The 23500-nt window shown below is 43.5% G+C and overlaps 1 protein-coding gene across 5 annotated transcripts in view; it reads left to right on the top strand.

Moving 5' to 3' along the window:
- The first annotated feature begins 6499 nt into the window (after positions 1-6499).
- Positions 6500-23500, top strand: part of atg13 (ATG13 autophagy related 13 homolog (S. cerevisiae)) — a 72038-nt gene continuing 55037 nt past the window's right edge. Inside the window, exons 1-5 of one of the 5 annotated variants that reach the window (XM_055649707.1) lie at positions 6500-6738; positions 9004-9078; positions 19600-19681; positions 20930-21010; positions 21544-21663. In XM_055649707.1, the coding sequence (XP_055505682.1) occupies positions 9059-9078; positions 19600-19681; positions 20930-21010; positions 21544-21663 (303 nt within the window). In that variant the 5' untranslated portion in view covers positions 6500-6738; positions 9004-9058. Of the gene's footprint in view, positions 6739-9003; positions 9079-19599; positions 19682-20929; positions 21011-21543; positions 21664-23500 lie in introns of those variants that run through there. The other 4 variants (XM_055649709.1, XM_055649708.1, XM_055649711.1 and 1 more) reach the window with 4 other exon arrangements.

Genomic DNA, 23500 nt, shown 5'->3' with positions numbered 1-23500 from the left:
CAAGCATTTGACAGTCCTGCCATCCCGGGAATTAACCTTGTAAACCTGCGCTGCACTCCTTCAATAGCAAGAATGTCCATCCTCAAATTACGGGACCAAAACTGCACACTAGGTGTGGTCTCACTAGGGCCCTGCACAACTGCTGAAGGACCGACTATTAATAATAATAATAATACAAATTTTATTTTCGGGAGCCTTTCAAAGTCTCAAGGACACCTTACAAAAGTTAACAGAAGAGAAAAAAAACATATAGGCGGAGAAAAATAAATAATAAGGACATCATCAATACACAAATTAAAGATAGAAATCGTTCCAAAGACACAAAATCAAAAAATCAAAAAACACAATGTGAAGAGAGAGCAGCGGCAGCTTAAGCGCGCCAGCGTCCACTCTCCCTTCCGACAGCCATCTTGGACACAGACTAACATGTTAACTTACACACAAAAAATCATCCCCCCACAGTGGATACCACTGTGGGGGAAGGCACAAAGTCCAGTCCCCAACCCCAGTTCATCCAAAGTCAGGCCTATTAAGGCCACCGCTATTGCCTCTACTGAGGCCCGATGTTCCTGGCCGTTCTGGCCGGGTGGTGTTGCCCCGGCGTCGGGAGAGTCCTCACAGCGGCTGGGCCACCTGGAACGGCCGCTTCCTAGCAGGGACTATTGACTGATGTCTATTACAAACCCACTGACTCCCACAACTATCTTGATTATACTTCGTCCCACCCTGCTTCTTGCAAAGACTATCCCCTACTCCCAATTCCTCCGTCTACTCCGCATCTGTGCCGAAGATGAGGTGTTCCATACCAGGACATCCGAGATGTCCGCATTCTTTAGGGAACGGGGGTTCCTCTCGCCCAACATAGATGAAGCCCTCGCTCGTGTCTCCTCAGCACCCTGCAGCTCCGCCCTTGCTCCCCCTCCCCCTAATCGCAACTGAGACAGATTCCCCCTAGTCCTTACCTTCCACCCCATCAGCCATCGCATACAACACATAATCCTCCAAAATTTCCACCACCTCCAACAGGATCCCACCACTAGCCATATTTTTCCATCTCCACCCCTTTCCGCCTTCCGCAGAGACCATTCCCTCCACAACTCCCAGGTTAACTCATCGCTTCCCACCCAAACCACCCCCTCCCATGGTACCTTCCCCTGCAACCACAGAAGATGCAACACGTGTCGCTATACCTCCTCCCTCAACTCTGTCCAGGGACCCTGACTGTCCTTTCAGGTTAGGCAGAGGTTCACCTGCACCTCCTCGAATCTCATCGACTGTATCCGTTGTTCAAGATGTAGATTCTTATACATCGGTGAGACCAAACGTAGACTGGGTGATCGTTTTGCAGAACACCTTCATTCAGTCCGCCTGAACCTACCTGATCTCCCGGTTGCCGGGCACATTAATTCTCCTTCACATTCCGACACAGACATTTCTGTCCTCGGTCTCCTCCATTGTCAGAGTGAGACTAAACGCAAGTTGGAGGAACAGCATCTCATATTTCGCTTGGGCAGCCCAGTGGTATGAATATTGATTTATCTTACTTCAGATAGCCTCGGCATTCCCTCTCTCTCTATCCCTCCCCCACCCAAATCGCACTAGCTTCTCGTTTTCACCCTACTAACAGCTAACAATGGCACGTTTCTTTTATCATTGTTACTTTTTTGTTTATCTTTTATTCATTGTTCTTTATTTCTCCACATCATCGTCTATATCTCTCGTTTCTCTTATCCCTAACCAGTCTGAAGAAGGATCTTGACCCACAATGTCGGAGATGCTGCCTGTCCCGCTGAGTTACTCCAGCTTTTTGTGTCATTCTGACATTGTTACCCGACCAGAACTTTTTAACTAAATATGGATCCATTGAGGTCTGAACTTTGAGGATGCAGTCTGAAATAATGGAAATGAGAGGTGTTATATTCTCACTCTCCATAAGGAAAGATAAGATATCAAGCATCTGCAGTTCCTTGTATCCTACCTTAAATTCTAACTTTTAGAATGTACTAATAAGGATATAACACCTGACTCTCAAATTTCCTCTGGTGAATAAAAAATACCACATGGTGTAGATTCGAACTTCAAAGATACAGGATTAAAATCTAAATGTTAAGATTTGCTGAATTGTCTGGTTTCAGAACTGTTCACAATCTTAGAAGATTTGAATTTCCTGCAGTTGATGAAATACTCCACATTGGAAGATGCTGTTGCAAATTAGGAAATCTTTGCCTCTGGTTTGCTCAAAGCAATGTCCCAGAAAGGGCAGCTACTGAAACGGGTGGAGAAATGGCAGATGGAGTTTAATCCAACCAAGTGTGAAGTGTTGCACTGTGACAGGTCGAACGCAAGGGGAAAATGTACAATTAATGGCATGACATTTAACATCAGTGATATGCAGAGGGATCTTGGGGGTCCAAGTTCATAACTCCCTGAGAGTGGCAACAAAAGTAGTAAGGAAGGAATATGGTATGCTTGCTTTTATAGGTTGGGGCGTTGCGTATAAGAGTCAGGTCATGATGCAACTTTAAAGGACGATGGTTAGGCCACATTTGGAGTATTGCATGCATTTTTGGTTTCCCCATTACAGAAAGGATATGGAAGCTTTGGAAAGGGTGCGGAGATGGTTTATCAGAATGATGCCTGGATTAGAAGCAATTTGCTACAGAGTGAAGTTGAACAGATGGATTGTTTTCTCTGGAATGTCAGAGTTTGCAGGGAGACCTGATTAAAGTCTATTAAATCATGTGAGACATAGATAGTCAGAACCTTTTTCCCCAGAGGGAAAAATCGAAAACCACAGAGCATAGCTTTAAAGTGAGAGGGGCAAACTTTAAAGGAAATAAGCAGGGCATGGTGGTTGCGGCAGATACGATAGTGGCATTTAAGGGACTTTTGGATAGATACATGGATATGCAGAGAATGGAGGGATATGGATTATGTGCAGTCGGATGCGAGTTGGTCTTGGCAACATGTTTGGTGCGGACATTGTGTGCTGAAGGGCCTGCTCGTGTGCTGTGCTGTTATATGTTTTATCTAAACGATGGCCTACAGTCCACCTATGGTAAAGCAAAGGTAAATCAGAGGTTATGTACACTGGTTTCTGCCATGAGGCTTGAACTCACAACTTGCAGTTCAGAGAAAGAGAGTGTTCCATGTGCCAAAACTGCACTTGAATGCATGAATCAATGTTACACATGTACAGTATGTTAACTGATCAGTTTTGTTTTACAAAGCCGTAAATTCATTCAGAGACCAAATTGTTATTATCATTCTTTAGAAGCAGCGAGTTTCTATATGTTATCACAATCCAATAAATGTGCTGGTAGATACATGTGAAAATTGGGTAAGGGCAGCAATGAGTCCGGCTGAAGGCCAAATAAACAATCCGTCTAGACAGGCAGAATGTCTTCTGGAGCAAAGTACCCAAAAGTTGTGGAATTGTTAACAAATACTGTGGGTGATGACAATTTGAAAATTCCACATGACGCAGCTACACGTTGCCATCATTTTTTGCTTTTTTTTAAGGATTTATTTAACTGTAATCTCACCATAAATGGAAGAATACTGGACAAATATATTCAGCTTTTTCAACTATAACAAATGTGAATTAAAGAAAATATTCAACACAATATTAAATAATTCAAAATCATTTAACAATTTGCATATAATCATAGAACAGTATAGCACAGGAACAGGACCTTCTGCCTATACTGTCTGTGCCAACCATACTGCCGAGATCAACTCTTGTCTATCTGCACATAATCAGACATTCTACATTCTCTGCATATCCATGTGTCCATCCAAAAGTCTCTTAAATGTCACAATCGTATCTGCCTCCGCTACCATTCCTGACAGCAGATTCTAGGCACTCACCACCCAATGTGAAAATACATGCACCATACATCGCCTTTAAACATTACCCCCACTCACTTTAAAGCTAAGCCCACTAGTATTTGATACTTCCGTCTTGGGAAAAATGGTCTGACCATCTGGAATCACAAACTGGAAAGTGTGCAGAGAAGATTTAATGAGGTTGTTGCCAGGACTCATGGGCCTGAACTATAGGGAGTGGTTGAGCATCCTAGGACTGTATTCCTTGGAGTGCAGGAGGATGAGGGGTGATCTTATAGAAGTATACAAAATCATTAGAGGAATAGATCAGGTAAATGCACATGGTCTCTTGCCCTGAGTGGAGGAGTCCAGAACCATAGATTTAAGGTGAGGGGGAAAAGAATGAATAGGAACCCTATGAAACACTTCTTTTTACACAAAAGGTGGTGAATATATGGAACGAGCTGTCAGAGGAAGTAGTTGAGGCAGGTACTATCACAACGTTTAAGAAACATTTAGACAGGTACATGGATAAAATAGGTTTAGGGGGATATGGGCTAAACGCAGGCAGGTGGGACTAGTGTAGATTGGACGTTGGTTGGTGTGGGTAGATTGAGCCGATGGGTTTGTTTCCACGCTGTATGCCTATCTATTTTATACATTTCTATCGTCTCCCCTCAAATTCCATCGTTCCAGAGAAAACAATCCAAGTCTGTCCAACCTCTACCTGTAATAGCTATTAATCCAGGCATAATTCTGGTAAATCTTCCCTGCACCCTTTCCAAAGCCTCCACATCCTACCCATAGTGGGTCAACCAGTACTGCATGCAATACTCGAAATGCAGCCGAATCAAAGTGTTAGAACGCTGCATCATTCTTGACTCAATGTCCTCACCTGGGAAGGTAAGCATATGCTTGCTATACCATTCTATCTGCTTGTGTTATCTCTTTCAGTGAGTTATGGATTTGGACCCTTCCATATGTCGATGATGTTCAAGTTACATTTATTGTCACATGCACCAAATGGTACAGTGAGATTTGAGTTACCATACAGCCATACATGATAGAGTTTAACATGAATACCCCCCCACAGCGGAATCAACGTTTCCCACTGTGAGAGAAGGCAATAAAGTTCAGTCATCTTCCTCTTTGTTCACCTGTGGTCGGGGCCTTTGAGCCCTCCACAGTCGCCGCTACGGACGGCCCGATGTTCAGGCCCTCTCGCCGAGATGATTGGAACTCTGGCATCGGAACGGATCGGAACACACTCGCGGCTTGGAGTTTCTGAATCGGCCACTTCCGACTGCGGCTTCCAAAGTCCACAGGCCGAGCTGGACGGAGGTCAACACTGGTGACCCCCAGCAAGGGGTTGCCAACCTCCGCGATGTTAAAGTCAATGCCGCCCGCAGCTAGAAGCTCTTGAGACCACAGCTCCACGGTGTTAATCAGCAGGCCCAACACTCCGGAGCTCAAAACACGGCGATCCCTGGCAAGGCATCGTCCCGCTCCTCGATGCTAAATCAGTGCTGCACCGTTGCTAAAGCTCTGGCAGGAAAGGCCGCGCCAATCCAGTTGGTAGGCCGCTAGGGGGGGGATGGGGGGCGATGATGCGACTCGGAGAAAAGACACATCTCCGTCCAAGTGGTGACTGGGAAACGGTTTCCCCTATTCCCCTCCCCCACCCCTACATAAAAAAAGACTGCGAAACCTTTAAAACATAATTTTATCACACTAAAAATAATAAAAAGGGTGAAAGGACGGACAGCTGCTGGCGAGGCTGCCACACTCGATGGCGCCACCCGATGGACCCGATGTCAAGGGCCTTGCCATTAATTGTATATTTTTCCTCTGCATTTGACCTCCCAAAGTTCAACAACTCACTCGTGCTCAGGTTTATCTCCACTTGATGTTTCCACATGCATTTCAGTAGCTGAACTAGACCTCACTGTATACCTTGACAGCCTTCCCCCCCAGTCTGTGACCCTAACATTCCTGGTGTCATCTGCAAACTTACTAATCAATTCATCTACATTTACATCTAACTCATTTATTTATAATCACAAACAACAGAGGTCAGAGCTAACATCCCCGCAGAACTCCACTGGTCACAAATGTCCAGCCTGAATATTGTCCTTCCACCACAACCCCCTGTCTTCTACCATTAAGACAGTTCTGAATCCAGCCTGAATATTGTCCTTCCACCACAACCCTCTGTCTTCTACCTTAAGACAGTTCTAAGGGTCACTATTAATCCTTTGTTTCTTAATCTTGTTTTTTACTTTTAACCTCTTTAAACTGAACAAGGGTATTTAACCGACACAATGATAAAGTTGTTATTTTTGCCTGACCCTCAATCACTCCATTGTGGCAGGCAACTGCTGCTCTGCAGCTTCTGATGGCCAGACATGTTTATGAGCAGCTGGGTCACCCAGCCCGTTGCCCCCTGGGAGATGTAGTCCGATCCGGCCCGGTGCACGCTGGTAATTGTAGGCTGAGGTGACGCCAAACCTACCCTTCAATTAACAACCGCATATACGCCGCGCCTTACTGAGTGAAACTATTTCCTCACGCTGCTCCCGTGCGCGGCCGTAAGCTGCCCTCGTGTCGCTTTATTTATTCGTGCTATTTTGGTCCAAGGGTGTTGTGGCAGGTGGTTGTGGCGAATGTGCGGGTGGTGAGAGAGAGGGGTGTTTGCGGAGCGTGGCGGAGGTAAACACACCGGAGGCCCGGCGGCTGGAGCTGATCCCGATCCTGGAGCCCGAGCTCGACTTGTACCCGCACCCGCACCTGATCCTGGTCACCGGCCTCTTGTCCAGGCAACAGCGGACTACACTCGCTGTGACCGGATCGCCGATTTAAGTTGGGGGGCGAGGAGTGAGGGCAGATTTCATCCTCGCTGGAATGTGAGGGGTAAGTGTCCGCCGGACCCTTGCCCACCCCCTCCCACCGTGTCAACCCCCTAGTCCCCATCCCGTCGTGTAAACAATCCACCTGTCAACCCCTCATCATCCCCCTCCTGTCGTGTCAACATCAATTCCCCCATCATGTCAACCCTTCACCCCCCCCCCCCCCCGTCATATCGACTTCTGTGTCATGTCTACCACACTCCTGTCACATCAGCCCCTAACTCTTCTTCTTCCTTAACTGCCCAACTTGCCTTCTCCAATCTCCCCTTCCCCACTCCTCCACACCCCCCCCCTAATTGCTTCGCCCCTTGATATTCAGTTCCGTTTCACCATTTGACCCCCACTTCTTTGTCCGCTTCTCACCGGTTCATCTGCTACATTCTGTCCTTATCTCTACCTTTTCTGTCCCCACCACAGTCCCATCCCAAATGCCTCACTGTAAAGGGATTGTTGAGCTTTTTGTCAATGTGCTATAACCAGAACCGCTCATCAGAGATCGTTACACTCAAGAATGATAAATTATTGACTCTCCACCACTGTCCTGTCGGTGCTGTCAATGAAGACAAGTACATAATCCCTTGGTTTTCCCTTCCTGAAGTCAACAATCGGCTCCTTGGTCTTGCCAACAGTGAAAATAAGATTGTTCTGACAGGCTCAACCAGATTTTCAATCGCTGACACTGAACACCCCCCCCCCCCCCCCCCCCCCCCTCCCTGCTGTCTTATCCTCCCTTTCCCTTGCCAACTGTCTCATTTCCCTCGGTTTCTCCCCTGTCTTCCTCACCTATCCCCACTCCTCTGTCCCAACCTGATCATGTCCCCTCAACTCTATCCACATAACACCTTCCCACACAATCATATGTCCATCTTGTCACCTCCCTTTATGTCCATATATCCATTAATCGACTCTAATTTCCACCTTTCCACTTCTTCCAACTCCTGGTACTGTTTTCCCATCTGCCCTTTCCTAATTCTGAAGAGATCATTGATCCCACATTCTACTCTTAAATATCTAGGCATGGTGAGCATCAGTCTGACGAAGGGTCTTGACCCGAAACATCACCCATTCCTTCTCTCCTGAGATGCTGCCTGTCCCGCAGAGTTACTCTGGCATTTTGTGCCTACCTTTAATGAGTTTACTATCTGTGGCCTTTCAACCAACAAATTTTAATTTCATAACTTCATAATTTCATAACTACATTTTATTTGTAATTTACTTTTTTTCTTTGTTCAACCTAACAATTTTAACGAGTATTTAAGAGGCATAGTTTACATTTTCTTGAAAATATTGTTGTCTTTCTCTTTGATTTTCAAACGTATCTAAAACTATGGGTAATACTGTAAGTAGTTCAGTCGGTTTCCTGAGAATCCTTTACTTTTTGCAAAATTAAATCCTGTGTGATCTGGTGCATAACTTTGAGTTGTAGATGAGCTATGTTACTCCACATGGAACAATCCACTTTGCTGTTGCTGAGTTTACTGATAATGTTTGATAATCGTATATTTGTGAAAGTTTTTAAGACTGTGACTATTAACATGTTGAAAAAGGACATATTTCCAATGAAGCTAAGCATTATGTTATGCAATACGAATGTAACAGCTTAAAATTTGCCATCCATTGCTGCATAAACAGTTTAGTCCAACAGTTAAACAGAAGTTGTACTTTTCCCAGAACAATTCTGAACTTTATGATATCATTTGGCCCAAGGACACCTCTTTGAATGCCATCCAATTCATCACCCAGCACTTACTGCATAATTGTGTATATAATTTTTTCCTTCACATATATTAAACATATATTAAATATACTGACCCTTCACTGCTAGAAATATTTATTTTGGCTTACTCCATATATGGTACGAAATACACTCTTGACCGTTCAGCACCCATGGGGAGGGGTTTGCTGGTTGCATGAGTATTTCTCAAAAAGGCATTACTGTATGTGTCACTATTATTCAACGCAGAATGATTATATAGATGAAGTAAATGAGCCATCCTTAAGAAAAGGCCACAGGCTCTGTAGCTTTCATTATTTTTAATAAAGTTCCCTTTCTTTTATTCACATGCATTGGCCTTGAGCTACATGCACCGTCAGGAAAACCTGTCATACAGTGCTGTCAAAATTGTCAAGCTTCATTGTATACGTTATATGACATTTTCAACATTTGTATTCCTCTCTGAATTCAGGAAGAAAAGTATAAGTTTTGCACTGCATGATTTCATATCATAAGTCATCGAGGAATCTTTCACATGAAGATTTTGGTTTTCAGCAAAAAGCAAACCACTGAAGAACCCAACGGGAAGAGGCAGCATCTGCGGAAGGAAATGGACAGACGAGATTTCAGGTTGGGACCTTCTTCAGACAAAGAAGGGTTCAGGCCCAAATGTCAACTGTCCATTTCTCACTGCAGAAGCTGGCTGACTCACCGAGTTTTTTTTTAAATTGCGATCTTTAGCTTTATCCAGTCTTTTCCATAGTTTGATTTCAATATGAAAACAACATATTATCGCTCTGTACCTTTTGGGAGGATTCTTATTATTATTCATGAACTGATCCTTGGTATGTTTTTCAGTAATGTGAGTTGTCACCTTGACCAACCTAATAACCATTCTTAGCTGATTAACGATCCTTTGACTATGAGTTGTCAAAGGATTCAAAAGATTTAAAGCAGAGGTCGGCAACCTACGGCCCCCGGGCCGAATGTGGCCCGTAACCCGAAATCATCCGACCATAAGGTGTTTTTTTTTTTAACCAAATTGATCCGGCCCGCAGACTTTCGTCATCTCCGGTACCTCCTGGGCCCGGGGCCGCGGTGCCCAGACATGGTGACATGACGCAAGGAGGCCTGCGCTAGCGGCCTCAATGGCGGAGCAGCGTCGAGTGCATTGAGTGCTGAGCTCTGGCTGTACCGCAAAGCCACTGGCATGACCGCGCACCTTCTGTGCCTGGGCTTCACTGTCGGGATTGGGGTTGTCAATATCCCGGGACGAGTGAGTGTGAATATTGAGCCTTCAGGACAGAGCCAAGGCTGTAGGTATGCCATGTTCGTGAGCACTCATAACTAGGGGCCAGTGCTCCGGGTGGCGTCCTGGAAGGGGCGGGATCTATGTTAACACGTGATTTGATGCCTGGCATCCGGGGTGGGATCCATGTGAACACGTGATAGATGTGGCCCGCCATCCGCTCACAGACATGCGTCCCAGCCCCTATGCAGAACAAGGTTGCCGACCCCGATTTAAAGGATGGTTTTAAAAATGATCATCCAAAGGCAATATGTGGCAGTTCCCAGCTAATGAACAGTGCTGTTTTCCTGAGAACTGTTTGTATGTTGGAAATTAACAGAAGCAGTGTGTGGGAGGGAATCATAAAAATAGCTGAAGGGAGATTGGCCAGGCACAGGAAGAATGGCCACCAGCAGTGAGTGAGCAAGTTAATCTGCTCAGTGTTCCCATTTCTGCTTGGGAGTAGGGTGCTGATGGTAGGGAGAAAATACACACAGAAATGCCCTGATAGAGCTGCTGCTTCATAATGCCAGTGACCCTGGCTTGATCCTATTCTGCATGGAGTTTGCATATTCCCATGTCTCCTGTGGGTTTCCTCTGGGTGCTCAAGTTTATATGTTAATTGGCCTCAGTAAATTACCCCTATTGTGTATGGATGAGAAAGTGGAATAACATTGACCAGTCCACTTGAGTGCTCGATGGTCAGCATGAATTTGGTGAGCCAAAGGGCTTGCTTCCATGCTGTATCTCCAAACAAAGTAAACCCACACGGGAGAAGATGCCTACAACTTAACAACAGCTGTCCCCATCCATCCCGCTAGTCACCAAATACTTATTCATATGTGAGGTGTCTCCATAAATCAGACTTTTGTAACCCAGGGAAGACCTGTGTGTGTGTGTACGCTTGACAAAACATATGACAGAAAAGTTTTATATTAATAATTAAGCACGCACACATCAAGAAGTGGAACAAGATGGATCCCAGATTCCTGTGAACCTTTGTGTTAAGGTGTGGTTGATATTACTGTAAATGTTTCTGCATTGAGAATAACAAGAAGAAAATCTCCCATCAAGTTTGGAAAAAAATCAGAAATCTGTTCTCGTCATACACCCTCAGAACTTCATCAACAATAAAAGAAGGTCAGGGAAGGAAAAATACAAACAATGCGCACCACCTAGTAACTAATTGTCTTGTTTGACAGAAACATTGTGGGCTGATGGGCCTGGTACTGTGATGTACTTGCTGTTCCATGTTCTACCTAAGTGACGTCATTGGGCGGCGCCGCGTGCGTCAGCCTCGCCAGCAGCTGTCTGTCCTTTCATCCTTTTTGTTATTTTTAGTCTGTCTAAAAGTGTGTTTCTGGAGGTCTTTTAGTCTTTTTTATGTGGGGGGTGGAGGGGGGAGAAGGGGGAAACCGTTTCTCTGTCACTTCCTGGTCGAGGATGCGTCTATTCTCCAAGCTGCATCTTCGCCCCCTCCTCGCGGCCTACTATCTGGAATGGAGCGGCCTTTCTTGCTGGAGACCGGTCAGAGCTTCAGCAGCGGTGCAGCACTGGATTCCATCGCGGAGCGGGACGATGCCTTACCGGGTGAGCTCCGGAGTGTTGGGCCTGCTGTCTAACATCTTGGAGCTATGGTTTGCAGAGCTTCCAGCCTCGGGCGGCGCTGACTTTAACGTAGTCCTGGGGGACCTCTTGCCGGTGGCCTCCAGCGTTGAATCTCCGCCCAGCTCGGCCTGTGGACTTCGGGAGCCGCGGTCTCCGGTAGAAAGTGGCCAATTCGGAAACTCCAAGCCGCTGAGAGTGTTATCCGTTCCGACGACGGAGCTCCGATCACCCCGGCGAGAGGGCCTGAAACATTGGGCCGGCCGTAACGGGGAGCTCAAAGGCCCTAATCACGGGTGAACAAAGAGGAAGAGGACTGAACTTTATTGCCTTCCCTCACAGTGGGAAACGTTGATTCTATTGTGTGGGGATGTTTATGTTAAATTCTATCGTATATTGTGTTTTTATTCGTATGGCTGCATGGTAATTAAATTCTCACTTTACCATTTGGTGCATGTGATAATAAATGTCTCTTGAACTCTTGTACCTCAGCAATTGGTAGAGATAAGTTTAGTATGTTAACTATTCACCAGGATGGCTTTCTCTAAAAATGTATAAAAGAAGATGCCCAACTCAGCCGTATCTTTTTGATGGGATGTTTGATGCCGCAGCACTTTCTGAGTGCCCGAGAGCATTGGTTCACCTCCTCTCGTCGTTCTTTGAATCAAGACGTGGGAGCATTAGAGAAGGAAGATTTACAAATACATGAGTAAATCAAACAATAGCCAAGTAAAATAGGAAGTGCAAAAAGAAAAAAGAACAGAGTGCCAAATATAGTGTTACAACTGCAGAGAAAATGCAGGAAAAAAAGGGCTTGGGCTGCAACAAGGTAGATTTGGTCATCTGGATTATATATCCTCACCTTAAGAAGTGTGCAGGAAGGAATTGCAGGTGCTGGTTTACAGATAGATACAAAATGCTGAAGCAACTCAGCAGGCCAGGCAGCATCTCTGGAGAGAAGGAATGGGTGATGTTTTGGGTTGAGACCCCTCTCTCCAGATATGCTGCCTGTCCCGCTGAGTTACTCCAGCATTTTGTGTCTATCTTGGCTTATGAAAGATCAGTTCAGGAATCTGATTAGCGCAGGGAAGAGACTGTTCTTGAATCAGGTGGTACATGCTTTTGAGGTTTTGTATCATCTTCTCAAGGGCAGAGGAGAAAATTGAAAAATGGTCCTTAATTATGTTGGCTGCTTTCCTGAGGAAGCTTGAGGTGTAGATAGTCAATAGAGGGGGTGAGTGGGAGGAACCTGGTTTGTGTAAGTTTTACTTTATATAGGGACATTGTGCAGATCTCTTCAATTTCTTGTGGTCTTGGATAGAGCAGATGCCAAATCAAGTTGTGATGCATCCCAATAGGATGCTTTCTGTGGTGCATCTGCAGAAATCTGTAGAAATTGTGAGGGAAAAACAATTGCCATTGGAGATGAGCCAAATTTCCTTGGTCTTCTGAGGAACCAGAGGTATTGGTGTGCATTTTTAGCAATAGCGTCAATGTGGTTGGACCAAATTATTATTTATATTTACAGCATGGAACTTAGCTCTTGACCATCACCACTTTGATTGATGCAGACTGGGCCATGTACTCCACCCCATTTCCTGAAGACATTGACTAGCACATCCATTTAGATGACATTGAGTGAATGGTCATCGTCTTGACACCATGTTACTATACTCTTTTATTTTCTTTCTCTACGCTGCCTTATTGTTCTAGATCCAATCCATTGCGATTTTGTCAGCTGCAAATTTATGTCATGTTTGAGCAAAATTTGACCGCACACTGATGAGTGTACAAGAAGTATAGTAAGGGGCTGAGAACACAGCCTTGCTGGGCACTGGAGTTGAGAATTATCATGGATGATGTTTTGTTGCCTATCCTTAATGTGTTCTGTAAGTCAGAAAGTCAAGGATGGAAATACATAGCACGGGGGTGTCCAGAATTTGGAGAGGAGTTCAGTGGAAATGTGTTGAAGGTGGAGCCATAATCAACAAAAAAAAAGTCTAACATTGGTGTCCTTGTTATTAATAAGATGATGTCTGTGGTTCTCGTGCAGCAGCGGGGAATTGCAGTGGAAGAAGGTTGGCTGGGAGACTGACATTGATTTATGCCATGACCATTCTCTCAATGCTCTTCATGACGGTCAATGTTAAGGACCACTAAATTGTTTTTATTTTGAATTGGGATGAAAGTGGTCCTCTTAAAGCAAGTGAAAACCTCAGAATGGAGTCGGGAGAGGTCAAAAATGTCTGTGAATACTACTGTCAGCAGGTCCATGCAGGTTTTCAGGACATGGCCGGGTCTTCAACCGGGCCAGTTGCTTTCTGCCAATTTACTCTCAGGAAGGCCTATCTGACCTCTGCGAGAGTGACCGTGGGTACTGGTGTTTGAGGTTATCGGGGTGAGGTGATGTTATCCCATCTACCTTCAGTTGTCTGGTTCAGTATCTGTTGCTCCCAGCTTTTTGTGTCTATCTTCGGTTTAAACCAGCTTTGCACTTCCTTCCAACATAGGCCTTCAGTTCAAAATGAGTACAGATTGCAAGTTGGAGAGGGATGTGTTGTTGCCAACAATACTACCCAATTTTACTTTGTAGCATGCACACCATGCCACAATTGAACGGGTGTCCGTGCAGTTACTCTGGAACTGTTGCTTGGATAGGAATTTTCTCTTGGTGTTCTTTATGGCTTGCCAAAGATAATAAGTAGATTTCCTTTTCAGGTCGTGATTGCTCACCTTCCTTGTCATTCATTCGTCAGCACGCTTAAAGATGAAGTCTGCAATGGAAGTGACGTATTGATTTAGATTTCCTTGAATATGGACCAAACCACCAGCTCAAAGCAAATATAGGATATGATCTTTTTTCACAGATGGTCACATAAAGAGTTTCTGTCCCAGATTTTGTTTGGAATCGGGGAGTAGAAGCACAGCCAAGTGATCAGATCTTACAAAATGCAGGCAGGACATATGTAAATGGGCCCATATCTTCAAACTAATGGTATTAATAGTAGACTATGCACTGAATTCCAGCTTCTGATCCTGGCCACAACCTGTCCAAGTTCCCAATCCTGCTCCACTTACACAATGTTCGCATTCCCAATTCCCAGTGTCATAGAGTCATACAGCATGAAAACAGGCCCTTCGACTCAACTCGTCCATACCAACCAAGTTTTATAACTGAACTAGTCCCATTTAACTGTTTTTGGCACACTCTTATGGGCCTGTCCCACTTAAGCGATTTTTTGGGGCGACTACAGGCAACTGCTGCAAAATTTTCAAAATGTTGAAACGTTTTCGGCAACAGTGACGACAATTATTGCTGCCGTAGGTTGACGTAGGTGTTGTCATAGGTTGTCGTAGGTGAATTCCATTAAAACTAGTTCCTGGCAATCTCCTAAAGAGTCGCCTAAGTGGGACAGGCCCATTAATCTTTCATATTAATGTACCTGTCTAAATGTCTTTTAAAAGTTGCCCTTGTATCCACCTCTACAACCTCCTCTGGCAGCTCATTCCCTATCAGTCTCTATGAAGAAATTGCACCTTGGGTCTCTTTGACATCTTTCCCCTCTCATCTTAAACATCTGCTATCTCATCTAGTTGGTCTACTCTGGGGGGAAAAGACCGGCTATTTCTGTGCCTCTCGTGATTTTATATACCTGTAAAGGTAACCCTCTCGGCTTCCTTCACTCCAGTCTGTTGACATCTTGGTGAGTCTTTTCTGCTACTTTTCCAGCTGATTGACTTCCTTCCAATAGTCCGGTAACCAGAACTGCGCACAATACTCCAAATATACTCCAGGTGTAGTGTGACAACCTAACTGCTGTATCCTATACCGTTACCATACCAAAAGCATTTTTTCACCAGCCGGTCTAACTGTGCGGTAGCTTTCAGAGAAATGTGTTCTTGTATCCCTTGGTCTCTCGTCTCGCCATGGACCTAGCATTTACTCAGAAGGTCCTGCCCTGGTTTCACTTACCAAAATGTATCACCTCACACATGTCTGAGTTCAAAACCATTAGTCATTTCTTGGCTCACCTTCTAACTGAATCCAAATCCTTATGTAAACATGGTTATGTGGCATTGAGGATGATGCCAGGTTTGGTAGTGAACACACCGACCCTCGCAGTGGGATGAACTCGCATCATATATTTTATTGACAGGAAGAAGAAAGTCCAGGATCGCTTGGGAGTGCTGTACCTTGCCATCAGGGCGCTTGTATTGTGGCGCTGGCGATCTCCCAGCAGCTCACTCCTGGTTAACCACAAATTGCTCAGCAGGACAGACAGCATCTCTGGAGAGAGGGAATGGGTGACGTTTCGGGTCGAGAGCCTTCTTTATTTCTGGTCTTAGAAGGAGGGAGAGTGGCGATCTCTGGCTTCTCCCTGCACTTCAACCTTGTCTCGAGAGGAGGCTTTGGCAGTTTCAGGTTTATTCTGGCAGATCAGCTTTGTGCTTGACGAGGCTATCCTGGTGATTCAGTCTTTGCCTCTATGTGTGGGCGCAGTCCCTCGTTGACCATGGGCAGGAAGAGGCATTGGCGTGTTGGGCTTTCCCAAGCAACTCGGTCTGGGCCTCAGTAGAGGTGCTGGCTATCTAGGGTTTCTTCCTGGCACCCCATTCTCAACCACACGGTGGTCTCGGGGGTGTCCCGGTGGCTCAGTCTTCCTCGAACCTGCAACAGGGGAACACAGCTAGCAGAGGATCCTCCCTTGAATGCCTGGGTTTTATAAGGCGTAGGATGACGAGGTTCAGGTGGGCCAATCCTATGTCGTCCAATTGGACCCAGATGTTAACAATGATGCTGGGAATTGGCCTCTCCTGGCATGTCAGCCAGTGATGGGGATCAGCGCGGCACCTGAGGCAGCGGGCACTGTCATAACAGCGTTCTTCGCTGTCCATTATAAGACCAATTTTGCTGTCTTCTGCAAATGTACAACCGATATTAACTACATTGTCATCCAAATCAAAGGTTTCAAAGGTATTTTATTGTCACGTGTACCAATTAAGGTACAGTGATATGCGAATTACCATACAGCCATACTAAAAAAGCAACAAGACACACAACGACATAAAAGTTAACACAAACATCCACCACAGCGGATTCCCCACATTCCTCACTGTGATGGAATGCAGTAAAGTCTAATCTTCTTCCCTCATTTTTCTCCCGTGTTTGGGGCATTTGAACCATCCGACAGGGCGATGAAGCTCCCGCAGCTGGCGGTTGAAGCCCCCGCGTCGGGGCTTTTGAAGTTCCCGCAGCTTGGAGTTCCCGATGTCAGTCTCTGAACAGAGACCGCGGCTCCACAATGTTAAAGTCCGCAGGCACCCACGGTAGAGCTCAGAGGCCGATCCCTGGAAAAGGGATCGCGAACTTCGTGATGTTAAGTCCTGCGGGCTTCCGCGGTGGAGCTCTCGAAGTCGGTCTCCAGCAAAGGCCGCCAACTCCTCAATGTTAGCTCGCAGTGCGGACGGAGATACCTTACGGAAAAAATAAATTGCATCTCCGTCGAGGTAATAGTTTTCCCCAACTCCCTCCCCCACCCCCATATAAAAAAGCTAAAGAACACTAAAAACACATATTAAAAAAACAACAAAGAAGAAAGGGACAGGCAGACTGTTGGCGAGGCAGCCATTTATATAGATTACAAATAACACTGGACCCAGCACAAATCACTACAGAATACCACTGGGCGCAGGCCAGCAATCAGAAAAATAACCTCCACTACCACTCTCTGCCTCCTTTCACCAAGCCACTTTTGAATCCATGTGGCTAGCCCACGATTTAACCTACCACGTGGTTCCTTGTCAAAGGCCTTGTTAAGTCTCTGTAGACAATGTTCACCTCCCTGCGGGTACACAATGCTGGAGTATCTCAGCGGGTCAGGGAGTATCTTTGGAGAACATGGCTAGGTGACATTTCGGATCTGGACCTTTCTTCAGATTCTATTGACATTAACCAGCATCTGTAGTTCTTCATTTCACTACCACACTGCCCTTGCCAGTCCTCTTGGTGACATCTTCAAAAAAACAATCCAATTTGTGTCATGTGATTTCCCACAGATCTACCAGAAAGTCAATATACAATAGGTGCAGGAATGGGCCATTCGGCCCTTCGAGCCAACATCGCCATTCACTATGATCATGGCTGATCATCCACAATCAGTACCCCGTTCTATCTAACTGTCGAAGCAAATGGGGTCCAGGGTGAGCTGCCTAGTTAGACCGCTGTTTGGTATCAGTGTGAGCATTGCAGGAAGGATGCTGTTCTAATTGGAAAACTGGTACACAACGGGGATTAATGCTGGGATCATTGTTGTTCATGATATATTTACAAGATGGATGTGAATGTAAAAGATATGATTTGTAAGATTACAGATGACCCAAAAATTGATTTTGTCGATTTCAAAGAAAACTTTTAGGGTACAGCAGGATATTGATCAGATGGAAAGGTGAGTGGAACATTATCAGATGGAATTTAATTCAGATATATGTGAGGTGATATATTTTGGGATGTCAAGTGGAAGTAGAATATTAGGGCACTGAGGACTGTTAATGAACAGGTGGTCTTTGGGGGTTTGAGTTTCCTTAAAGTAGCAAAGCAGGTTGGAAAGGTGGTGGATTAGGTACACGGATTCAAATTAGTGTCATATACACCAAGGTGCAAAGAAATTCTTTGGTCACCTGACACTCATAGAGCAAACAATATAAACACAACAATACGTTCAAAGCAGCAGAATAGTGTAAGATTGTAGAGCAATCTATGGTACTACAAAAAATATCGAATTGAATTGTATAATGTGTAGGAAAGAACTGCAGATGCTGATTTAAATCGTAGACACAAAATGCTGGAGTAACTCAGCAGGACAGGCAGCATCACAGGAGAGAAGGAATGGATGACATTTCGGGTCGAGACCCCTCCCCCCCCCATTCGTAACAAGGACAGAGTCCCCCTTGTCCTCACTTTCCACCTCATCAGTCGTCGCATTCAGCATATAATCCTCCGACATTTTTGCTACTCCCCTGAGTGACATCAGTCTGAAGAAGGGTCTCAACCCGAAACGTCACCCATTCCTTCTCTCCAGAGATGCTGCCTGTCCCGCTGAGTTACTCCAGCATTTTGTGTCTACCTTTGAAGTGTATAATAACAGATAACCAATTGACATCACTGTTTGCCGTTTTACCTCACTATTTTCATCTTGGTTTCCTTCAGACTTAACCCTTTAACATGCAAGTATAGAAATGAAGTAATAGAGAAATCTAAACAATTATTATTTTCTATGATTTCAATTATGCATCAGTCACCAAGCCATTTGAACAGCTGTGAAACATAAAATGAAAAGCATGCTTTCTCCAAAGGGGTAATGCCAGGTTTCTTGCACCTATGCATAAAGAGGTTTACTATAATGCTGCCTGGATTGGAAGGATTAGCTATAAGGAGAGCAAACTTAGATTGTTTTCTCTGGAATGTATGAGGCTGAAGGGAGAAGTATATAAAACTAAGAGAGGCATGAATAAAGTAAGACAATTCGGACCTATTTCCCAGGGCGGAAATGTCAATGACTAGAGGGTCATACTAGCTTGAAGGCGAGAAGAGCCAAGTTGAGTCGTGCAATTTTTTTTTTTTTACACAGAATCTTGGGTGCCTGGAACGCATTGCCAGGGCTGGTAGTAGAGCGTGATACAATTATGCTATTTAAGCAGCTTTTGAATAGGCATGTGGATATGCAGGGGATGGATGGTTATGAATTACGTTCAGACAGAAGGAATTAGATTAATCTGGCATCATGTTCGAAGGGCTTGTTCCTGTGCTGCACTGTTTGTTCTATGTTCTAAACAACTGGAGGGTTTTGAGATGGAGCAAGAACAACTTAGTATTTTGCATGTAAAGATTTCTAAGCTGAATATTAAAATTGCATACATTTATACCTGTAGGATCTACAACCATCAATATTAGTTATTTATATAATATTTTGTCTCTGTAATTTTTTTTCGTCATGAACTATCTGTATATCAGCGAGCAGTATACAGATGAGTTTCAGTTATCGTGGCTCTGCACTGAGCACTCACCAGCTCCTAGATTACCAATGAGGAACATTTAGAGGAAGTAATAATGAGCCTAATTTTCCACCTGATGTGTAGAGGCTGAAGGTTTTAAACTTTGGTGAGCTGGCTAATGGAAACTTGGCATTTTTCAAAACCACTGCAGTTTTCCCAGGGTTTTTACATGCACAATTTAATTGAATCTTTTCTTTTAACTTCAGATTTTTTTTCACCATGGATGGCGAGCTGAGTCCTCAGGATAAAAAGGACCTGGATAAATTTATTAAATTCTTTGCCCTGAAGGTACAAATAAAATATTCTTTATCAATGCTTGCAGAGATGTGGTGACAATTTTCACAGTTTAAACAAGAACCTGTACTTGGTGTATAGATTGAGTTGGATAATGAAAACGTTGCCTGCAGCTATGAATCTGGCTAGTAAATGCTCGCTTTCCTAGCAATATTAAGCAGTGTGTCACAATATTCTTTTCTAATTGTAACCTGTCACCAATCTGTCTCATGCATTCCAGACCGCATCTTTTCCATACCTACACCATGCGATGCACTCTTGAGAACTTTTGGATCAATGGAATTTCCTTCATCTCACACTTTGTTCATTGTGGCCATTTTATATTGCACTTTGTGGATTTGTTATATAAGGAAGACTTGTTTAAAGTCGTAAACTTTCATGCAATCAAGATATTCCAAAATGAATTTCAACCAATAGAGTGAAAATAAAACAAATGCAGATGCTGGAAATCTAACGCAAAAATAGAAAATGCTGGAAACACTTTGAGGTCATGCCGCATCTGTGGGAAAAGAAACAGTGTCAAATTTTCCCACTTGGAAATACTCTGAGTTCTGGCCTGCTGTGTATTTCCAGCATTTTCTTTTTGTTGTTTATGATGTCCAACAGAGAACTTCTGAAATTAATTTACTATTATTTAAAAGGAAATAGCAGTCAATTTGAATGCACTGAGATCCCACAAAGGGCAATGTGTGACACTCAGTCACACGACAATCTGTGTTTTGATTTTGTTCATTAAGGAATAAATATTGGCCTGAACAAAACAAAAAAGCATTGCATCAGCTGCTAAGCTCCAGGCGGTAGTGTGACAAGCTGAAAAGCTTTCCTTCCATAAATTGATAGTCGCCAGGCAATCTTCATGTGGAACGAGTGCATTGAAAACTGTAGTACCTATGTACTTAAAAAACAACTTGTTGGTTTTGTTTGAAATTTAGTTTGTGGAGAAGCAGAGTGGAAAGTAATACTCTTATTTTAATTCTACTCTCTCCATTTCTAGTTGATTTCTGCTAGAATCAAAGTTGTAAAATTTCACTTCTGAATGATTGCAACAAAAATTAGATTGATAAATAACATTAAAGGGCTTTGGAAGCAAATGGAATTAAACTATGGTGTCTTATTTCAATTATTCTGGAATCAGATGGGAAAATGGAGCTGTGGGCAAGATCCAACTTGTTGAATGACAGAGGCCATAGAATCCACTGCTCCTTCAATATCTTATGCTTTTAATAACATTATATTTTTCAGACAGTTCAGGTAATTGTACAAGCACGTCTTGGAGAAAAGATTTGCACCCGTTCAAGCTCTTCTCCCACAGGCTCAGACTGGGTAAGAAAACTCGTCCTATATCATAAATATTTCCCTTGGATGCTAACTGTTGCAAAGTTGTAGTTTCGTAGATTTCAACTACTCTTACCTCTATGTCCTGATGCATGGTTCTGACCCAAAATGTCAACCATTCCTTTCCCTCACAGATGCTACTTGACCTGCTGAGTTCCTCCAGCAAATTGTTTGTTACCCCTGTGCAAACTCTATATATCTAGGCTGATGATTTTGGCAAGCGATTGGTTTGCTTTGTAGAAATGGTTGAACAGCCAAGATGTTTTCATCCAGAAATGGCACTTTATGCTGAATGAAGTATTTCACTGAAAGTAATTACCTAATCAGAAAAATACTTTATGTATGGTTAACAGAGAGTAGATTGCTACTAAATATTCATATTAAAAAAAATATATAACATTTGATGGTAGTGAAAGCCCTAAATTCATCAACCCCTACTTGAATGAATATGAAGATGCTATAATAATCTTATTCGTATATAATTCAGTTGATGGAAAATAGCACTGTACTACCTATTTCAGTTTAACCTTGCAATAAAGGATATCCCTGAAGTTACCCATGAGGCAAAGAAAGCATTGGCGGGGCAACTTCCAGGAATTGGACGGTCAATGTGTGTGGAAATTTCGCTGAAAACATCTGAGGTACGGTTTGTAGTTTAATTTTTATCATTGCATGTCAATATTTGTATACTCTTTGTACCTTCTTAACTTTTTTGCATAATGCTCTAATGATATTAATTGATGAAAAGGATCAACACTGAGGTCTAATTCGATTATGTAGCAACTTCAAATAATCTGAGGAAGGAGGGAGCTTGCATTTCATGTTGGCAGACCGTAGAAGTTTCTTACCAATAACAGCTGCAATTCCTGGAGCTTTGCAAGGGCTAAATTTTCACTGGCCTGCTTGCCTTTTGCTATAAATAAAATACCACTAAGATTTGCTTTCACCACTGGCTTAAAGGTGCTGAATCATTATGCCTGAAAATACAGTTGCCAAATAACATTTTGTATTTACTGTCGCTATACAATCATCAATCTTGTATATCCTGTCTCCCTGACAACTCTGGAGAAACTGCATTGATTTCTTTGTGAGCTGATTGTACCCCGTCTATATATTTCAACCTCATCTTTGAGTGTTCTGATTTGCAGCACTGATACTGCAGTGGAACAGCTGGCTAAGTAATCAGTTTGTTGAATTTGATGCATTTGACTCTTCAGCTGTTCAATGGGTTGACAGTGCACTTGAGGTCATGAAATAATTGATATTTTTACCTTAGCCAGCCCGCAAACAAGTCTCCAAATGACGGATTAGAAACAGAAATCGTATAATTTACGGAATGACAAATTAAACAATAATATAGTACTTTTTTTTTTTTAATGTGTATCAAGCATTAAAAGACAATAGGACAGAGATAAAATTAAGCCTGATTTACTGAAGGATAAAGACAAAAAAAACATTCATGTCAGCTAAAACTGGAGCATGGAAACTAAACAAGTCCAAGAGTCATACTGATTCTTTCCATAAATCAGCTACTTGCCAACCATTGATAATTTTTTTTTTCTAGCCAGTTCCCTTCTCGCCCTCTAATTTCCTCAGATCTCCCAACAACGCCACAAATTCTTTGAAATGCTATTGCTGGATGGAGGGACATGGGTGAAAGGGGGTAGGGGAATGGAAAGATGAGTTTTATAAAAGGGAACTGGGGACTTGGGAGCGGTGGAAGATGAGGAGAAGGCGAGCGGAACACCCATTGACACCCAAATCCCTCCCACTGGCTTTACATTTCACCACTCCTCTTCGTTCCTTATCTGATACTCTGCTGACTCATTTTTACCTCTAACCTTATCACTATCTCCATTCATCTTCCAATTACACCATCACTCACCTGCATCCACCTTTCAATTGCCGGGCTTTTAGTCACCCACCCAAATCCATCAGTCTGAAGAAGGGCCCCGACCCGAAACATAATTTGTCCATTTCCCTCCACTGATGCTGCCTGACCCTATTGAGTTCTTAGAATACCTTGCTTTAAACAGATTTTTTTTTACATGTATATCATGTGAGTTTGGGCTTTATCAGTTGAAGAATGTAGCATAAAAGTAATTGTATTACGGCATAAAACATAAGATTTTGGCATAGATAGAGTACCAAGAGGAACTTTAATGGAGTTACTAAAAAATCGTGACTATTTTTACCGCGCAAATGGAATCAAAAAATTCCAATGGCAGATGAGGCAAATTTAGGTTTAAAAACAACAGTTGACCCGGGGAGCCATTTTTTTTACACATGATGAATTGCGATCTGAAATGAATTATCTGAAAGGGTGGAAGAAAATAATTAAGTGATCAATTTCAAAAGTTTGGCAAATATTTTAAAGGATGAATTTAAAGGTGACACAGGGAGGATCCCATTGAATAGTTTCACCAAAGAAATGGCACAAGGTGAAAGGTTGAATAGTTTCAACGTCTTAAATTTCAT

The sequence above is a fragment of the Leucoraja erinacea genome, chromosome 18, assembly GCF_028641065.1.
Source record: "Leucoraja erinacea ecotype New England chromosome 18, Leri_hhj_1, whole genome shotgun sequence".
NCBI lineage: Eukaryota > Metazoa > Chordata > Chondrichthyes > Rajiformes > Rajidae > Leucoraja > Leucoraja erinaceus.
Note: the sequence above shows the minus strand (reverse complement) of the source record. Positions and strands in the feature narration are given on the sequence as shown.